Source organism: Euprymna scolopes, unplaced genomic scaffold (genome assembly GCF_053919585.1).
Source record: "Euprymna scolopes isolate OS-2025 unplaced genomic scaffold, ASM5391958v1 sca606, whole genome shotgun sequence".
Classification (NCBI taxonomy): Eukaryota; Metazoa; Mollusca; class Cephalopoda; order Sepiida; family Sepiolidae; genus Euprymna; species Euprymna scolopes.
In genome coordinates this window covers 16,078-35,035 of record NW_027633665.1, presented here as the reverse complement: position 1 = coordinate 35,035, position 18,958 = coordinate 16,078, and the positions used below count along the sequence as shown (strand labels likewise).

At 32.7% G+C, this 18,958-nt stretch overlaps 1 protein-coding gene across 1 annotated transcript; it reads left to right on the top strand.

The window, feature by feature from the left end:
* Positions 1 to 17,033: 17,033 nt before the first annotated feature.
* On the top strand, positions 17,034 to 18,118 carry LOC145275132 (uncharacterized; the record flags this gene model as incomplete). Its single annotated transcript, XM_080127613.1, has 2 exons — positions 17,034 to 17,126; positions 18,056 to 18,118. Coding segments are annotated over 2 exons (156 nt in total), but the record flags the coding sequence as incomplete, so codon positions are not given.
* Positions 18,119 to 18,958: the final 840 nt, after the last annotated feature.

Below are 18,958 nucleotides of genomic sequence, written 5' to 3'. Positions count from 1 at the left end.
AAGAAAATTAATAAGTGAAAATGTCTATGCATAAATAACTGTCAATTTTCGGTCTAGAGACTCGAGATTTGATATAAAGAATATTGAGATTTGCGAAAACCTTTTTAATAGGTTTTCGGCCAGAAATTTGGCTGTCAAGAGGTCAAAGTTCAACAATTTTACCTTTGAAGACTCTACCAAACTCCTCCGCCAATTTTGGGTCTAAACACTTGAAATTTTAAATGTAGGTTATTTGAACATGGATCAAACTTTTTAATTGATTTAAAGCCCCAAGAATAAACGTTAAAAGGATAAAAGTTTTTAAAAAAGTTGACCTCTGCGGTCTCTTCCAAATTCCTTAGAAAAAGTTAGGTTTAAACATTTGATATCTTACATAAAGTGTATTCATACATAAGACAAATTATGAGCAGTACATAGGGGCCGGGCAAGACCGGGTTGAACTGCTAGTTATTAATAAAAAAAAGCCGCGCGTGCGTGTTCCCCCTCTGGTGTTGCATGTGGGATGACACCACAAAAAATAGTGAAGAAATGATGAATGTGAGAAGTGTGAAGGGTCAATGTTGCGTTCCCATTTTTGCCAAGTTTCAGAAAAATATAATGGATGGGGCAAAAGTTATGGGGTAAAAAAATGTAATGTTTTTCAATTTGGGGGCATTTGTTACCCATTTTGAACTCCTAGAAACTCTGAATTCCAGTGAAAATGGACAAACGGTGCAGTTTTAATCTTTAAAGCATGTATATTTGAATTCAGCACCATGGAAAACCACTATATAGACATACATATCAAGTTTCGGACTAATATGAAAAAAGAGCTCAGAAAGGCATGATTTTTTAGGCCTGAAAATCCCAGAGGGATGGGAACCAAAATTTTGCCAGGGTCACGCATACTGAATTTCTATTAAAAACCTCCACATTTTGGCCAAGTTTCAGGAAAATCTAATGTATGGATCAAACGGCAAAAAGTGCCTCTTTTTGAGCCGCAGGGGACGTCGAATCCCATGCAAATGGATAACAATACATTTTCAGGCCTTAACATATGTATGTTTGAGTTAATCACCGTGAAAATCCACTATATCAAGTTTTTGTTGAGAAATATGAAGAAAGAGCCCAAAAAGGGTCGTTTGTAGCACTAAAGGTCCCCGCAATTTTTGTTTTTTGAACCAAATAAACATTTTATGTTAAATAAAACCACTAAAAGAGTTTTCCTTAATAGGTAGAAGGCTAACTTATCTTGCGTTTGACAACATGTTTTAACTTTTCTTATTTTGTTAGTTTGGCATTATACCGGATTCCAAACATTCTCCCGTTAGTTTAGTTACTCCAACCGAGGTATTATTTTAAGATTCTAACCGCCCGTTTAAGTGCAATTATTTATATATTTCTCTTGCACATGGTTAACCGGGTATATTCGCCAAACGTTTTTTTTTGTACCAATGTGTACTGTAAAACAACCCCGCATTTGACACAGTGAATGGACTGAACAGAAAATTAATTGATTATCCAAAATGGCTGCTAAACAAGTATTTAATCGCATTAGACTTGAAAACAACCATGCTAAAGAAAAGACATGTTTTTTCTACAAAAAGAAAAAAAAAATATTCATGGATGATTCGTTTGTTTTTTTTTAGTAAAGAGAAAAAAATGTTATTTGCTGTTTTATTTTATTTTTTTTTTTTACTCACGTTCACTCCAAATAAGGCATATTCATAAGAGGTTGCTATTTGGGTCATGTCTAGGAAACATTAAGAAGATGTTGGTTTACGTTACATTTAAACTTCTGCATATCAGTACAGGCAAGGAAGCAGGTAGCAGGAAATCTGACATCACTGAAAGGTGTCACGTCTGGAAAACCGCTTAAAAGCCACCTCTCAATAAAAACAAACATTTTGGTGCTTTCATATAATATTAAAATGACCACAAACTGACATTTGAGTCATTATCTAACAGTATTTTGTTTTATTTTATTTATTAAGTCATTATCAAGACCTCATATATTTAGGTCTCAATTCATGGCTATTTTCTTGTTCTCCCTTGACGGTCGACACTACTTGTTTTTCGAATTAAATAAACGCTTTAAACTAAGTAAAACCAATAAAATCATTTCTCGGTAGGTAGAAGAGTAGCGTCTTTGGCGTTTGATCCCATTTGTTATATATTTGTGTTTTTATCACTTTTCGTACCAATGTGTAACTGTTTTATAAGAATTTCAAACTCTACAACGGCTTAATTTATTTTTATTTCGGACTATTATCCTCATCTTTATTAGTTGTTGTTTTTGATCTTTTTATTGGTTTATTATTTTTAAGATCGTACCGAATCGTGTCGACGGAATCGCTTAAGATCGTACCGAATCGTGTCGACGGAATCGCTTAAAATCGTACCGAATCGTGTCGACGGAATCGCTTAAGATCGTACCGAATCGTGTCGACGGAATCGCTTAAGATCGTACCGAATCGTGTCGACCGAATCGCTTAAGATCGTACCGAATCGTGTCGACCGAATCGCTTAAGATCGTACCGAATCGTGTCGACCGAATCGCTTAAGATCGTACCGAATCGTGTCGACCGAATCGCTTAAGATTGTACCAAATCGTGTCGACGAAATCGTTTAAAATCGTACCGAATCGTGTCGACGAAATCGTTTAAGATCGTACCGAATCGTGTCGACCGAATCGTTTAAGATCGTACGGAATCGTGTCGACCGAATCGTTTAAAATCGTACCAGATCGTGTTGATGGGATCGTTTAAGATCGTACCGGATCGTGTCGACGGGATCGTTTAAGATCGTACCGGATCGTGTCGACGGGATCGTTTAAGATCGTACCGGATCGTGTCGATGGGATCGTTTAAGATCGTACCGGATCGTGTCGATGGGATCGTTTAAGATCGTACCGGATCGTGTCGACGGGATCGTTTAAGATCGTACCGGATCGTGTCGACGGGATCGTTTAAGATCGTACCGGATCGTGTCGACGGGATCGTTTAAGATCGTACCGGATCGTGTCGACGGAATTGTGCGGGACCATGCTGGGGCGTAGCGAAAGAAGTATTTAGTACTCTGCCGCGTCGAATCGACGGTATTGATTGTTAACTCGTGTATAAAGAAGCGTTCGGTATACGTTTGTTATTCAGGTGAATTGACGGCTGTCGCAGTTTTACTGGCGCAGACATATATATATATATATATATATATATATATAGTACCTTATGCCATAAAAACCAAAAGTTAGCTTGGAAAGGGAAAGGGAAATGAAAAAAATGTTTATTATCTTAAAAAGACCTCACTCATCCTTTTAACGTATTTTATGACTCCCACCCAGGTTGCATGCTAACTTGATAAACGAAATAGGAAATGTATTTGGTGGAAATATCACTTTCGACGGTAATTCTTGGCCTGAAGACGTAATCCCCCAACGCGGGTGATTACAGAAACATGTATGCACATATGTAGCCATTAATGTTTGTATAAATAAAATTAATATATATATTTATATAAATGTTTAGAGGTACAGAATTTATATATAGTTTTAAAAATAATAGGCGGAAGTTTCTTGAGAGCTCTTTCGGCTATCATCTCGTCGGGAGAATATCGATAGCGAACAAAATAATATTGTAAAATCGTGATCTAATCGTGATTTAATATTATAAAATCGATATATATATAAAAGTGAACGTGTTTGTCTGTTTGTGCCCATTTCCCCTCGCAATAACACTTAATTTCCAGTCTACAGACTCGAAATTTGATATACAGGGTACTGAGATTTGGGAAAATCTATGTGAATTGTTTTCGGCCACAATATTATTTTGTTCGCTATCGATTTTTTCCTGACGAGATGATAGCCGAAAGAGCTCTCGAGAAACTTCCGCCTATAATTTTTAAAACTCTCTCTCTCTCTCTCTCTCTCTATATATATATATATATATATATGTACACACACACACATTCGTCCATCTGTCTTCCCTCGTGAAGTTAAAGTAATGTTAATGGGATTAGTGTTTCTATTTATTTGCTCCCCTACAAGGACAGAGTTAGACAGCAGGACCGTTTTTTTAACATGGAAAAAGGAGCAAAAATATAAATTGTCTAGTCGTGAAGAACCTCTCCTCTCCTAACCGAGAACAAAAACATTGAATTGCAGCATCAGAACGAATACTTCACTTTAATCTTGGCCCGAAGGATTAGTGTTGTTCTGTTTCTCTATCCCTCCGAAAACAAAGCAGACTTACAATTTTAAATAATTAAACAGTCACCTGTATTTCTCTTTATTAAGTTCGCTCAGTTGAGATCGCGATGACCTGAGATCAGCGGGGATCCGTAACGTGAACCAATCACAATCGCTTCTACTTTAAACGCAAGAAACATAAAACAAACTTTCTCTCACACTTCAACGATTGCCTCGTTTATCAATCACGTTTGCTAATGAAGCTCATTTAAGGATTGCCTTCGATTTTTACAGCGTTTTATTGAATTTTAATGAATTTTTAAAAGAATGAACTTAAAATTAGTTATTCCATGGTTAATCGCTGCGGAATTTAATATGCACTTCCAACATAACAGGTTGATTAAAACCGTGTAAAAATTGTGAAGTGTTCAGCAAATAATTTCGATGAAACAACGGAGCGTTTATTGCGGTTTTCTTTGTTATCGTAATTTGTAAACGGAAAAAGGAAATACATTTTAATATGAATTTCCTCCCTCTCTCTCTCTCTCATATTATATATATATATATATATATATATATATATATATATATATATATATACACAAAAGGGAAAGATAATTAGAATAGCATATTTTTCCAAAACACACATATACATATATATATAAAATAAAATTAAAAAGAAAATACTATTGCATATTGGTTTATATTGGAGGAGATGATATATTAAAACGTGTCATGTATTATCTAGTGGATGTAAGACATTGCTCTATTAACAGACAGATAATAAACGTATAAATCGTATGTATGTTGTTTAGCTAGGGGGACATGATAATTACCTGTAACTTGAATCCTGTTGTATGAGACTTATCACATGGGATATTTTTACAGTATATATGTTAAAGAGCATCTCTCACCCCCTCTCTGGCTTTCTTACTATTTCTATTTTCTCTCTCTGTGTCTCTATTAGAGAATAGAGAAAGAGAGAGGGAGAGGGAGGGAAAGAGAGAGAGGTGAATAACGTGGACAGTGGACACGTTTGCAGAAGAAGGGTCAGCTGATATATATAAGAAGAATAATATATGCTTCATACCTTTTTTTAAAGAGTTCTTTTAACTTCCTACTGCTCCGTGACGAACCATGAAGCGATCAGCACCATATAATTGAGACAACTGTTCTTATTTGTGAAACCATTAAAACAACTCTTTATACTTTTGTAATATAAATTTATTACAGTTGTCTCAAATGTTTTTCACATGATCTGCAGTTAGTCTACATGTTCTGTTCATACAGCTCGCTCCCAGCTATCTGTCCACCCCTGTCTAGACGTCTGTCTCCTCTGGTGGTCAATGCTCAACTCTCTGAATCTCTCCAAAACTAACTACATCACGTGTTCTCTTAGGTAACATAATTACGTGTCTCATACCAATCTAATCCACCTAGTTATTTGTTTATTCAAAATCCCAAAATAATGTTTACATATATTTTCTATTTTCACATTCTTTGTGCGAGTCACACGTCAATCATTTCTTTCGCAATTTAATTGTTTATTCTTCTAATCATAACTGATCAAGCGACCATCCGTCGCTCAAATAAACTAACAAGAATACAATAAAAATAATAATAATAATAATAATAATAATAATAATAATAATAATAATAATAATAATAATAATAATAATAATGTTTTGACCATTGCTCCTGCTTGCCACAATTAACAGATACTACGCTATGATAACAGCCTAAAGGGTCATAACATTACAATACATTTTAATATGAATTCCCACTCTCTCTCATGAATCTATTATATATATATATAAAGGGAAATATAATTAAAAACGCATATTTTGACAAAACAAAACAAAACAAAACAAAAAAAAAACACAAAAGCGAAATACAATGGAAAAAGTATAGTAGAAGAGAAGTATAATTGAAAAAACTGACTTCCACACACACACACACATATATTATATATATATATTCTCTCTCTCTCTTTCTCTCTCTCTCTATATATATATACATATACACAGACACACGCAAAATGAAATACAATAGAAAAACATTTTACAATAACACATACATATATAAACACACATACACACATAATGATTGCGACGTCTCGTCAGACGAGTTCCTCTCCCTCATACACCAAAAGTCCATGCCCCCGAAGGTGACTTTGCAGTCCTGATAGCGACTTGCACATGCTCAAGCAGAAATGACATTGAAAGCGGTAACTGATTTGGATGAAACCTGTATTTCTCGCTTTTTTTTTTTTTTCATTTTTCTTAAACGTTTTCTTCTAGGGGATGGGACATCCAACCAGATATCTGACATTTACCCCTATTTTAGTGAGTCCAACCAAGAGATCTTTTCAGGATTCTAGCCGTCCCTTTCAGTGCAATCGTTTATATTTCACTTGCACTTGGTTCACCGGGTATGCTTGCTATGTACTTTTTAAAGTTCTTTTTCATAAGACCAGTTGCTCCTATGATGACTGGTATAATTGAAACGTCTTTTAATTTCCAATTTCGTTTCATATCATACATAAGTCCTTGATACTTGTTATCTTTTCCCTCTCAACTCTGTATCAGTGTGCGCTTTCACGTGATAAACAAAAGCGGCCTTAGACAAGAGAGTCCCTTCACACACCGCACAGATTCAAAGATCTTCATGATTGGCCGGCAAGGCTTTTATACATGCTCTCTTGGCTGTTTCAGAGTGTTCTACGCTCGTGTATATCAGTGCCTTCCACTGCTTGCCATCATACGCTAGGGACTCCCAACTCTTAACAGGAACACGAAAGCTCACCAGACTCTCCTTGATATAAGTTATAAAATATATATAGCTATTAAGCTACACAGAATATTCCGCGTTTCATCCACGCTGAGGAATCCTAACGTGGATGAAACGCAGAATATTCTGTGTAGCTTAATCGCTATTTATATTTTCTTACTTACTACCTAGCTCTGCATACGTATTGAGCACTGTTGAAGTAAATACTTAAAGTTTACGCATACATTTATACTTTCGTATATCTATGTGACTAAACGAAGTAGTTATATATATATATATATATATATATATATACAATCTCTCTCTATATATATATATATAAATTGGAATTCCTGTTTGTTTGTTTGTCCACAACTTAATATATACAAAACGTCCGTTAGTTTAGTATTTCATTTATATCTATATATAGTACGATTATTTCAAAAATATACGATTAAGGGGTCACCTCATTTGCATATATATTAAGGAAAATCAATTGTACTAAATAGCCGTATGTTAGTTTAAGTTTCTAGCGAGAGAGTTGTTTTAATTGTTCTATTTAAGATTATTAGAAAGAGTTTTTGTTCTGTTCAAGACTTATTTCATCAACTCTAAATAACAATATTTATAATATATTAAAATAAATTTATTTGGAATTATTACTTCCGACATCGATTTTTTTATGAAACTAGTAGAGTTATTTCCCCTGATTAGTTTTTTTATACGTTCCGAAGTTCGAAAGATTAAAACAAAAATCATTTCCCAAATAAATTAATTTGGTAATCGCAAGACGTTTGACGTGAAAAAATAATTTCGTGTAGACAGAAAGATGTTTTACTTTATTTTTAAATATTCGATACTTTGCATAATTTGACCCGGGTTATCGAGAATTCTCGTCAAGCATGGATCGGGCGAGACCGGCAATCATCTGTTTTAGCCGAGCGTTGTAACAGACGCTTAAAAAAAACAAACAAACAAACCGGAAAAAATACAAATGTAAATAATCAAAAGTAACAAAAACCTACCTTTAAAGGACTGAAATGTTTTTATTTATTTTATTTTGTTTTTGCCAAGTATTTATTAACAAAAAGTTTGTTTTTTCTTTCAAGAAAAATGAAAGTTTTACTTTTTTTCAACGTAAATTCACAGGTGTACAAGTTTATTTGTTTTTTTTTTTCAAGATTTTTTGTTCGGTCAAGTTTTTTTTTTGGGGGGGGGCCCACAGAAATTATGTATATATTTTTTAATGAAAATACGTACAAATATGTTTACAAAAAGCGTAAATGGTTAGATGAAGTACAGGAATAAATTTAATTTTTTTTCATGAAAACTTTATATTTTTATTTTATTTTATTTTATTTACAGCTGTTCATAACCGATGGAATAACTTTCTCGAGATGAGAATATTTCCTAAGGAATCTAACTTCGGTCGACTGTTGAACGGCCATTGACGGCAAAGAGGGAGGAGATGAGGTAAAGGAAATGTTTAAGTGTCCTCCGATATAATATCGCATTCCCTTCGCATATTTTTAAGGGTAGCCATTTTTGATGCCCTAAATAATTTTTATTATTGTTATGATTTTACCTGTTTACATGTTTTTAACTGTTCTTTTATTTTTTGAAATTGTGTGTGTGGGTGGGGGTATCGACGTTACTCACGACGAAAATGATTAATATCATTAGTATAGTAGGTGTGTGCAAAACGGTACTTTATGTCGACTCGGGCAACGCCGGGTACCCATGGTAGTAATAAAAATATTAAAATTCTATGTAAAATTCAATATTTATAAATATAAAACCTATATAAAATATATTAAATTTAACGAGTGCTAAACTGACTTTAATAACAATAGCAATTTAGTAAAATTAAAATGGAATTTTTTTTTTTTACAAACTTTCAAATAGTAAAAGATCTTTCTCCAGAAAATGCTGGTAGTTCTTATTTCTTCTTCCGGGTACCATCTGGCACGTAAAGAAGTGAAGTTGAATGACGTTAAAATCTCTGATTTGAGTGTTAAACGTTTGTCGTAGGCATGAGTAAAAATTGAAGCGCTAGATATTCAAGAGTTGTAAAGTTAATGGTTAATTAAAATCAATTTACACATAAAAATATGTAATTATGAAACAGTAAAGGAAAAATAATAGAATACTTATTATCCTTCTTACAAAATTTTCATTTGCGAGTATTTTTCCATGCGTACCTGCTCGAATTACTATTTCGGGTTCTCCTGACTCTTTTGTCTCCCAATTTTTCGTCTGCTAAAATTTTAATCGCGTGATTACGCTGTAGCGACAATAAAATAAACCATTCATTTAAGTGCTGCTTGTTACGGATTTAGCTGAATACGATATTAAAAATCACTTTATTGGTACTTATGCACTTATGTTACCGGGCTGACGGGTGTTTTGTAACTATTCCGTACTTTCACCTAACAATTTAATAAACAAAAAAGATATCGTAAAACTTGAATTTATATAATCGTTTTATTATATATATGTTGAGGGGAGGGGTGATCTAGCGAGATAAAGGACCGTTTTAATAAATTCACAATGATTTATATTTGTAATTGTAAAAAAATATCAATTTATTTTAGTTTCGTGCACTTCTGTTACCGAACTGGCGGGTGTTTTGTAGCTATTTGATACTTGGTGCCTATTTGTAACTATTGGTATTTGGTACCTATTTGTAACTATTGGTATTTGGTACCTATTTGTAACTATTGGTATTTGGTACCTATTTGTAACTATTGGTATTTGGTACCTATTTGTAACTATTGGTATTTGGTACCTATTTGTAACTATTGGTATTTGGTACCTATTTGTAACTATTGGTATTTGGTACCTATTTGTAACTATTGGTATTTGGTACCTATTTGTAACTATTGGTATTTGGTACCTATTTGTAACTATTGGTATTTGGTACCTATTTGTAACTATTGGTATTTGGTACCTATTTGTAACTATTGGTATTTGGTACCTATTTGTAACTATTGGTATTTGGTACCTATTTGTAACTATTGGTATTTGGTACCTATTTGTAACTATTGGTACTTGGTACCTATTTGTAACTATTGGTATTTTGTAACTATTTGTAACTATTGGTATTTGGTACCTATTTGTAACTATTGGTATTTGGTACCTATTTGTAACTATTGGTATTTGGTACCTATTTGTAACTATTGGTATTTGGTACCTATTTGTAACTATTGGTATTTTGTAACTATTGGTATTTGGTACCTATTTGTAACTATTTGTATTTGGTACCTATTTGTAACTATTGGTATTTGGTACTTATTTGTTACTATTGGTATTTGGTACCTATTTGTAACTATTGGTATTTGGTACCTATTTGTAACTATTGGTATTTGGTACCTATTTGTAACTATTGGTATTTGGTACCTATTTGTAACTATTGGTATTTGGTACCTATTTGTAAATATTGGTATTTGGTACCTATTTGTAACTATTGGTACTTGGTACCTATTTGTAACTATTGGTATTTGGTACCTATTTGTAACTATTGGTATTTGGTACCTATTTGTAACTATTGGTATTTGGTACCTATTTGTAACTATTGGTACTTGGTACCTATTTGTAACTATTGGTACTTGGTACCTATTTGTAACTATTGGTATTTGGTACCTATTTGTAACTATTGGTATTTGGTACCTATTTGTAACTATTGGTATTTGGTACCTATTTGTAACTATTGGTATTTGGTACCTATTTGTAACTATTGGTATTTGGTACCTATTTGTAACTATTGGTATTTGGTACCTATTTGTAACTATTGGTATTTGGTACCTATTTGTAACTATTGGTACTTGGTACCTATTTGTAACTATTGGTATTTGGTACCTTTTTGTAACTATTGGTATTTTGTAACTATTGGTATTTGGTACCTATTTGTAACTATTGGTATTTGGTACCTATTTGTAACTATTGGTATTTGGTACTTATTTGTAACTATTGGTATTTTGTAACTATTGGTATTTGGTACCTATTTGTAACTATTGGTATTTGGTACCTATTTGTAACTATTGGTATTTGGTACCTATTTGTAACTATTGGTATTTGGTACTTATTTGTAACTATTGGTATTTTGTAACTATTGGTATTTGGCACCTATTTGTAACTATTGGTATTTGGTACCTATTTGTAACTATTGGTATTTGGTACTTATTTGTAACTATTGGTATTTTGTAACTATTGGTATTTGGTACCTAACAATTTAATAAACAAAAAGTGTAAAACTTGATTTTAACTAAGAAAATAACTATTTAAAATAATAGCACGCTAATATAAGTGCATGGGCACCACTTGATTTGACATCTATTCCAAAAGACGTTTGAATAAATTCACAAAGATATAAATTTCAATTGTTGTGTAATTATTTTTTTATGAAATAATAACTTTAATTCGAGTTGTACTTGTTCTGTATTTCTTCAATTTTGAATAATTTCACAATTATGAATGAGCTAGCGTGTACTTAAAAAAAAGTAGTGGTTTGTCAGTTGCACTTTATTTTATTTACTACCGTTATCGCGTGAATATAATTTTAGCAGACGAAAAATTCGGAGACAAGAATCAGGAGAACCTATTCTGTTATATTTCTTACTGAAATAAAATATAATTGTTTTTTTGTTTTTTTCAATCGAAAATTAAAAATTAAATACAAAAAAAAGGAAGAACACAACACCGAAACAAATATAAGTTGGTTTTTAGACCAAGGCTAAAAGTGTAGTATCTGTTATGCTGCAACTTCAAGTTAACAGAAAGAATAGATATGTACAAAGAAAACACACACATGCAGGCAGGCACTCACACTCAAGACAAACATACGCGCACGACAGCAAATAAAAAGCAAACACTCACGCACATGTATGTGTTTAAACACCAACACACGCGTGCTCAAGTTTACGCGCCTTAATTTGATTAGTTGCATGGGACGACACACGCGTACACACACACGTACACGAAAATTCACACAATCAGCAAATAAAAAACGCACACATGTATGTATGTATGTATGTATGTAGGTACACGTGCACGTGAATGTATATAAGCACAAACATGCGTGCGCAAGTTTTTGCGGCCTATTAGTTTAATGGCAGACACAAAAATACGCACACACATGAACGCAAATAAACAAAAACAAACGCACATACATGTGTTTAATCATAAACACATGTAGGGGAATTTATGGGGCCTATTAGTTTTATGGCACACATGCAACAACGCTATGTACTTTTTAATGTGTAAATACATGTGTAATACGTTGTCAATGCGTTTATTGTCATAAGTAATAAGCCAGAAGGTTTCTATTTTGAAGAGGCCATATCGAAATATCGCCGCTTTTATTATATATAGGGATCAGTAAATAGAAACTAAACTATAATAAAAATAATAAAAATATTCCAAACTAAACTAATAATAATATTATAAACTTATATTCCAACCATGCACGCGCTGGAAGAAGGTCACATTTTAATTCGACAAATTCATGAAAAGGGATACATCATTCTTCTTCAAAACTAAGTAATTAAGGAGGAAATAAAAGTCAGCCGAAACTGTGCTTTCTCATGCCCAACGAAAACATTACCTCGTGGGAAGGAATAACAATGAATATAATTTCAAGATACAAAACTTAATAAAATGTATACACTATATATATATATATATATATATATATATATATATATATATATATATATATATATATATATATATTCTGAATATTATATAAACAACGATGGTTCTTGTCGACGGTATTACCAGTACAGCAAGGTCCTTTTTTATATACATCACAAACCAGTTCCCAAAATGGTAACTGCGCAAAGGATTGTTCAATTACAGTAACTGACGCTGCATGTTTGTAATTATTAAATGACTTTAAATAACATTTTACGGCTTTTAAGAATTTAGTTGAAAAACAGTAAAAAGAAATGTAAACAATGTGTATAATAAACAAAAACAAAAAATTTGTACAGAAAATAAGTTAAAATATTTTGCTTACCTATTTTTTCCAAATTGAAATTTTCACATGAAAAGAAAAGAAAAAAAAGAATTATTTAATTGTAAAAATAAACAGACGCATTATACAACGATTTATTTTAACAAAGTTTTTCAAAGACAAATGTCATAGATACTCAAAATGTCGTACGTGCACTTCACTGGAGCGTCTTACGCTAGAAATCCAAGAAAAGAACCAATAAAACATAGCAATCACGCATTTTATTCATGATCTAAACGAAACTATTTATGGAAAAGAAAGAGTCGTAAATTACACGTTCATTAAAAGGCCCATTCTTCACACATGTTAGATTTGAACCGCATATTAAACTTCACCTAAACTAGACTAAAGAAGTCAGTAATTATTTTATCTTCAATCGTAAAGAACCTCGATTTATATTTTTTACTATTGGTAGAAAATTTTTTTCCAAGCTTAAAATTTAAACAATTATAGAAGACTAAATTACGATTATACTAATTTATTGATTTGACTCGTGGGGTTGGAACTTCGCTATCAAAATTATATTGTAAGATGTGTATAGAAGAATGTATGGCGTATCTTGGAAGAGTACCTTTCGTAGATCACCTCAACCCAACTTAACGTAATGTGTTTTCAGGGCAACATTGTATTTGCTTTAACAAGCGAATTAATATTTTACTAGTGGGAACCCCTGTAAATTTCACCGAATACGAAACATATTTAACTTGTCTGGGACTCCTAGGTGCCCTGCGTTGCCCAGGTGTTTGAATGTGTGCGTTGAGAAAAAATAATGTAAGCAGGCAGGCAGGCGGGCTCGAACCCGTACCTCGAAGGAGGAAAAGAACAAAAAAAGCGTGGCGTCTTTCCTGTTGCGTACATCGCAAAACCGGAAGTGACGTAGGTTCAAGTTAAGGCTGGACAATCGAAAAAAGGGGACGACTTTTGAAAATATCAGTGAAAAAAGCGACCTCTCCCCGTAGAAAAGTGCCCAATTGAGGGTGAAGAAATTAATGTTTTTAGCCATTTTTTCGATATTTGTCGTCTGAAGGGTCGAGCTTCAAAACGATACTGATCTTGTGAAAATTCGTTATCTCTGTCTAAAGTTTTAGGCAAACATGCAACCAAACATACATACATTTATATATTGGTAGCTCAAATTTTCGACCCAAACCGATTAAAAAGCTTGCCCTATCTCTGTTAAAGAGAGAATCAGACGCCATCTTGAATGTTCCAATACATCGGTAAACACTGTATGGTTTTCGAGCTGAATAAACATGTTACATTGAATAAAAACACGAAAAATATATCCAGTTAGGTAGAAAATTAACTTATCTTGCCTTTGATAACATTTATTTGTTATATATTTTTTTGACAACGTTTTCGAATCTATGTGTACAGTAATACAAACCCGAAGCAGCTTATTCTACCTTGACAGAGATCCAAATAGACATATATATATATATATATATATATATATATATATATATATATTACTAGTGTTCTTTAAACATCATTCTTCAATTTGTTTTAATTTTGTCAATTGCTGATGATTTTACAGATTTTAAGGGCCTTTTAAATGATGAAAGGTCAATCCACAGCAATAAAACCATGGTAATGCTCTGAAATAATAACAATTTTTAAGTAAATAATCTGAAATTTAACTCTTTTCTCTTCCCTTCACCTACTTATCCACAGAAGACATGTTGTGAGCCTGTTTCTGATTTATCATTATTTTCATGGAAAGCGCTCGTCTGAGCTTAAATATATGCCTCCCCTCGTCAAACTTTCATGAAAAAAACTCGTAAACCCAAAACCACTATCAATATTTTCCCACACTCTTTGTCTGTACCTAAACCTGAACGTAGATTCCATGAACAAAGTTTCTCTCTTAGAACTGCACGCCTTTGGAACTCTCTTCTGTTTGCCTGCTTTCCAGCTGACAACAATATGATTGTCTTCAAGTCCAACGTAAACAAGTTCTTGATGAACCGTCCCCCTAAGTAATCCAATTTACAAAATCCCCTCTACATATGTTTACTACGCTATAATCACATTGACTAATGTATACCCATTAACTCTTATCCTCGAGTGGCTCCAGCACCTTGATAAGTGGCGATTTCTGTGTAAAAAAATTACGAAATTTATACTTATAATTTTGCGTTAGATTTGTTTCGTTTCGATGATTGTAAGTAGAGAATAGAAAATAGATTGTAATCTAATATAAATTGTTTTCATTTTTGCTTCAATAAATTCTTTAACACGAAGGGGTTGTATATGGTTAACATTTTATTTCTATACGAGATATACATATATCTGAATGTTCAATCGGGATTATCCTCTCAAATGTTGAGTTCATAAAGAAATATGAACATTCCGCTTACTATGTGTCACATATCTGTCTTTTAGTCTATATGTTGTACGGAATTCCATCGCTCCGAAAGTAGGAATACTCCTGCCTATTAAAAATTGCATGGGCAACAACGTCGACGATCACCGAACTGGGTTATCACGTCGTAGGCAATTGTAATGTGGTCGTTATATCTTAACTGTGCCATTAGAGTCCTAATCTCTTGGATACCCACGCAATGAACAAACAAACAACAATGAACAAATCCGACTCGGTGTTTTTTTTTAAGTGCAAATGAAATCCATTTATTCATAATTCTTCCAAAACAACGCATTTCATTATTTTCCCAAAGGTTTTTCGCGCGCGCACACACACACACACACACACACACACACACACACACGTGCTTCTTAAAGGTCTCTGCCGCAGCAATCCCATGCTGGCAACCGCCTGCGCTTTCTCGCAATTGACTTTCACAGGTCCCTCTTGACCTGATCCACTTTGCTTCTCTCGACCACGTACTATTCTTTATTTTTTTTTCATGTGGTTCAAGCTCGCGCTCACTTGCTAATTTCTGTTCCGTCTGCCTGCTTCCCACCGGACTACAACTTGGATGTCTTCAAGTCCAACGTTAACAAATTCCTAATGAACCGCCCCCTTAAGTAAACACTTCATCAAATCTCCACACTAACGTAATGTACTTGCAATAACCCTTATCCCTGAGTGGCTTCCGGGCCTTGATTAGTGGTGATCACTGTGTAAAAAAAAAAAATCAAGCAACAAAAACAATTTCAGCTAAAAATGACACCAGGATTGGTGATTCCTCTTTTAAAAATAATCGTGGTGTCATTTTTAGCTGAAATCGTTTTTGTTGCTGGACTTGCAGCTTACGAAACTTTTGCTCTTGCAATTGTCTGCGAAGGGATCTACCACCGGGCTTTTTAGCCAGGTTAAGGCATCTTTTTTACGTCTGCAAGGACCAGACCCCCTCCTTTGCGGAGTCAGGACCTTCAGCATAGTCTAAGGTTTTAGTTTTAAGCTTTAGTTATAAGGTTTCTTCTTTTCTCCCTCTCTCTGGGAGGAATGTCTAATTCTCCCTCTTAATTAACTAACGGCACTTTGACCCGCTAGTCTTTGTCTTCCTTCGCTGCTCTCCCGTTGGATCGAGCAGACCGGGTCTCTTTGTCGCTTCCTGTTGGGGTTGTTTGAGGGAAGGGTTTTGGAGTTCATACCTTCGTTTTTGCCTTCTCTCTGGGCAAAGATGCGTAATTTTGAAAATATTTTTACTAAGTAAAAATATTTTCAAAATTACGCATCTTTTAGTTTACTAAATATTTTGTCTTTCTAAAGGATCACTCCATCTGGTATTGGCTAGGATCACTGTTGCGAACTTGGCTGATGTTCAGGAACCGGTCTGCTAACGTAAATATAGGGGTGTAAATAAGAGATATAAAATCGAGGAAAAAACAAAGGAAGAAGATAGTGAAGGTGGGAATTATTCAGAAAAATTAAAAAAGAAAGCAAAAGAACTATAAGAAATAAAAAAAATTAGATAAACGGAAAAGAAAGAAAAAATAAACGAAGATGGAAAATAAATATTGTAAGGAAGGAGGAGGTAAAAACGACAATAATTGATGAAAAAAAGGAACAAAAAAAAGGCAAAGGAGCAAGAAAAAAGAGCATACAAAAGGGAAAATGAAATGAAGGAAAAGACGAGAAAACAAAGAATTAGTAAAATAAGAATAGAAGCATAATGAAAGGAGAGAGGAAAAAAGAAAGGAAGCCAAAGGAAAAGACAGGAAGGACAAAAAATGAAAAAGATAGAAATTAAAAAGACGAAAAAGGAAAAAGACGAAAAAGGAAAAAGACGAAAAAGGGAAAGACGAAAAAGGGAAAGACGAAAAAGGGAAAGACGAAAAAGGGAAAAGGACGAAAAAGAGATAAGGACGAAAAAGGAAGAAGACGACAAAAAGACGAAAAAGGAAAAGACGTAAAGGATAAGACGGAAGAAAACAAAGACGATAAAAAACACGAAAAGGAAAAAACACGAAAAGGAAAAAAGACGAAAAGGAAAAAAGACGAAAAGGAAAAAAGACGAAAAGGAAAAAAGACGAAAAGGAAAAAAGACGAAAAGGAAAAAAGACGAAAAGGAAAAAAGACGAAAAGGAAAAAAGACGAAAAGGAAAAAACACGAAAAGGAAAAAACGCTAAAAGGAAAAAAGACAAAAGGAAAAAAGACGAAAAGGAAAAAAGACGAAAAAGAAAAAAGACAAAGGAAAAAAGACGAAAAGGAAAAAAGACGAAAAGGAAAAAAGACGAAAAAGAAAAAAGACAAAGGAAAAAAGACGAAAAAGAAAAAAAGACAAAAAAGAAAAAAAGACGAAAAGGAAAAAAGACGAAAATGAAAAAAAAAAAAAAGACAAAAAGAAAAAAAAGACAAAAAAGAAAAAAGAAGAAAAGGAAAAAAAGACGAATAAGGAAAAAAGACGAAAAGGAAAAAAGACGAAAAGGAAAAAAGACGAAAAGGAAAAAAGACGAAAAGGAAAAAAGACGAAAAAAAAGACAAAAAAGAAAAAAAGACGAAAAAGAAAAAAGACAAAAAATAAAAAAGACGAAAAGGAAAAAAAGACGAAAAAGAAAAAAGACGAAAAAAAAGACAAAAAAGAAAAAAAGACGAAAAAGAAAAAAGACAAAAAATAAAAAAGACGAAAAGGAAAAAAAGACGAAAAAGAAAAAAGACGAAAAGGAAAAAAGACGAAAAGGAAAAAAGACGAAAAGGAAAAAAGACGAAAAGGAAAAAGACAAAAAGAAAAAAGAAAAAAGACAAAAAGAAAAAAAGGAAAAAAGACGAAAAGGAAAAAAAAGAAAAAAGACGAAAAGGAAAAAAGATGAAAAAGAAAACAGACAAAAAGAAAAAAAGACGAAAAGGAAAAAAGACGAAAAGACAAAAAGGAAAAAAGACAAAAAGGAAAAAAGACAAAAAGGAAAAAAGACAAAAAGGAAAAAAGACAAAAAAGAAAAAAGACAAAAAAGAAAAAAGACAAAAAGAAAAAAAGACGAAAAGGAAAAAAGACGAAAAGGAAAAAAAAGAAAAAAGACAAAAAGGAAAAAAGACAAAAAAGAAAAAAGACAAAAAGAAAAAAAGACGAAAAGGAAAAAAGACAAAAAGACAAAAAGAAAAAAGACAAAAAGGAAAAAAGACAAAAAAGAAAAAAGACAAAAAAGAAAAAAGACAAAAAAGAAAAAAGACAAAAAAGAAAAAAGACAAAAAAGAAAAAAGACAAAAAGGAAAAAAGACAAAAAAGAAAAAAGACAAAAAGGAAAAAAACAAAAAAGGAAAAAAACAAAAAAGACGTAAAGGATAAAAAGAAAAAAGAAAAAGACAAAATAATAAAAGACGAAAAAGGAAAAAAGAAACGAGGAAATAGAAAAATTAAAAAGACGAAAAATATGATAAATACAAAAAGATGAACATAATAGATGAAAAAACTAAAAAAAAAGATGAAAACTGAAAAACAAATCCAAAACAAAAACAGAAATGAAAAAATGAAAACGATCAAAGATAAATAAAAAGATGAAAAATAAACATGAAAAATAAAAAAAATGAGAAATAAAAAAGATGACAAAAAAGATGAAAACAAATTTTAAAAGAAGAAAAAAATAATGAAGAAAAAATAAAGATGAAATA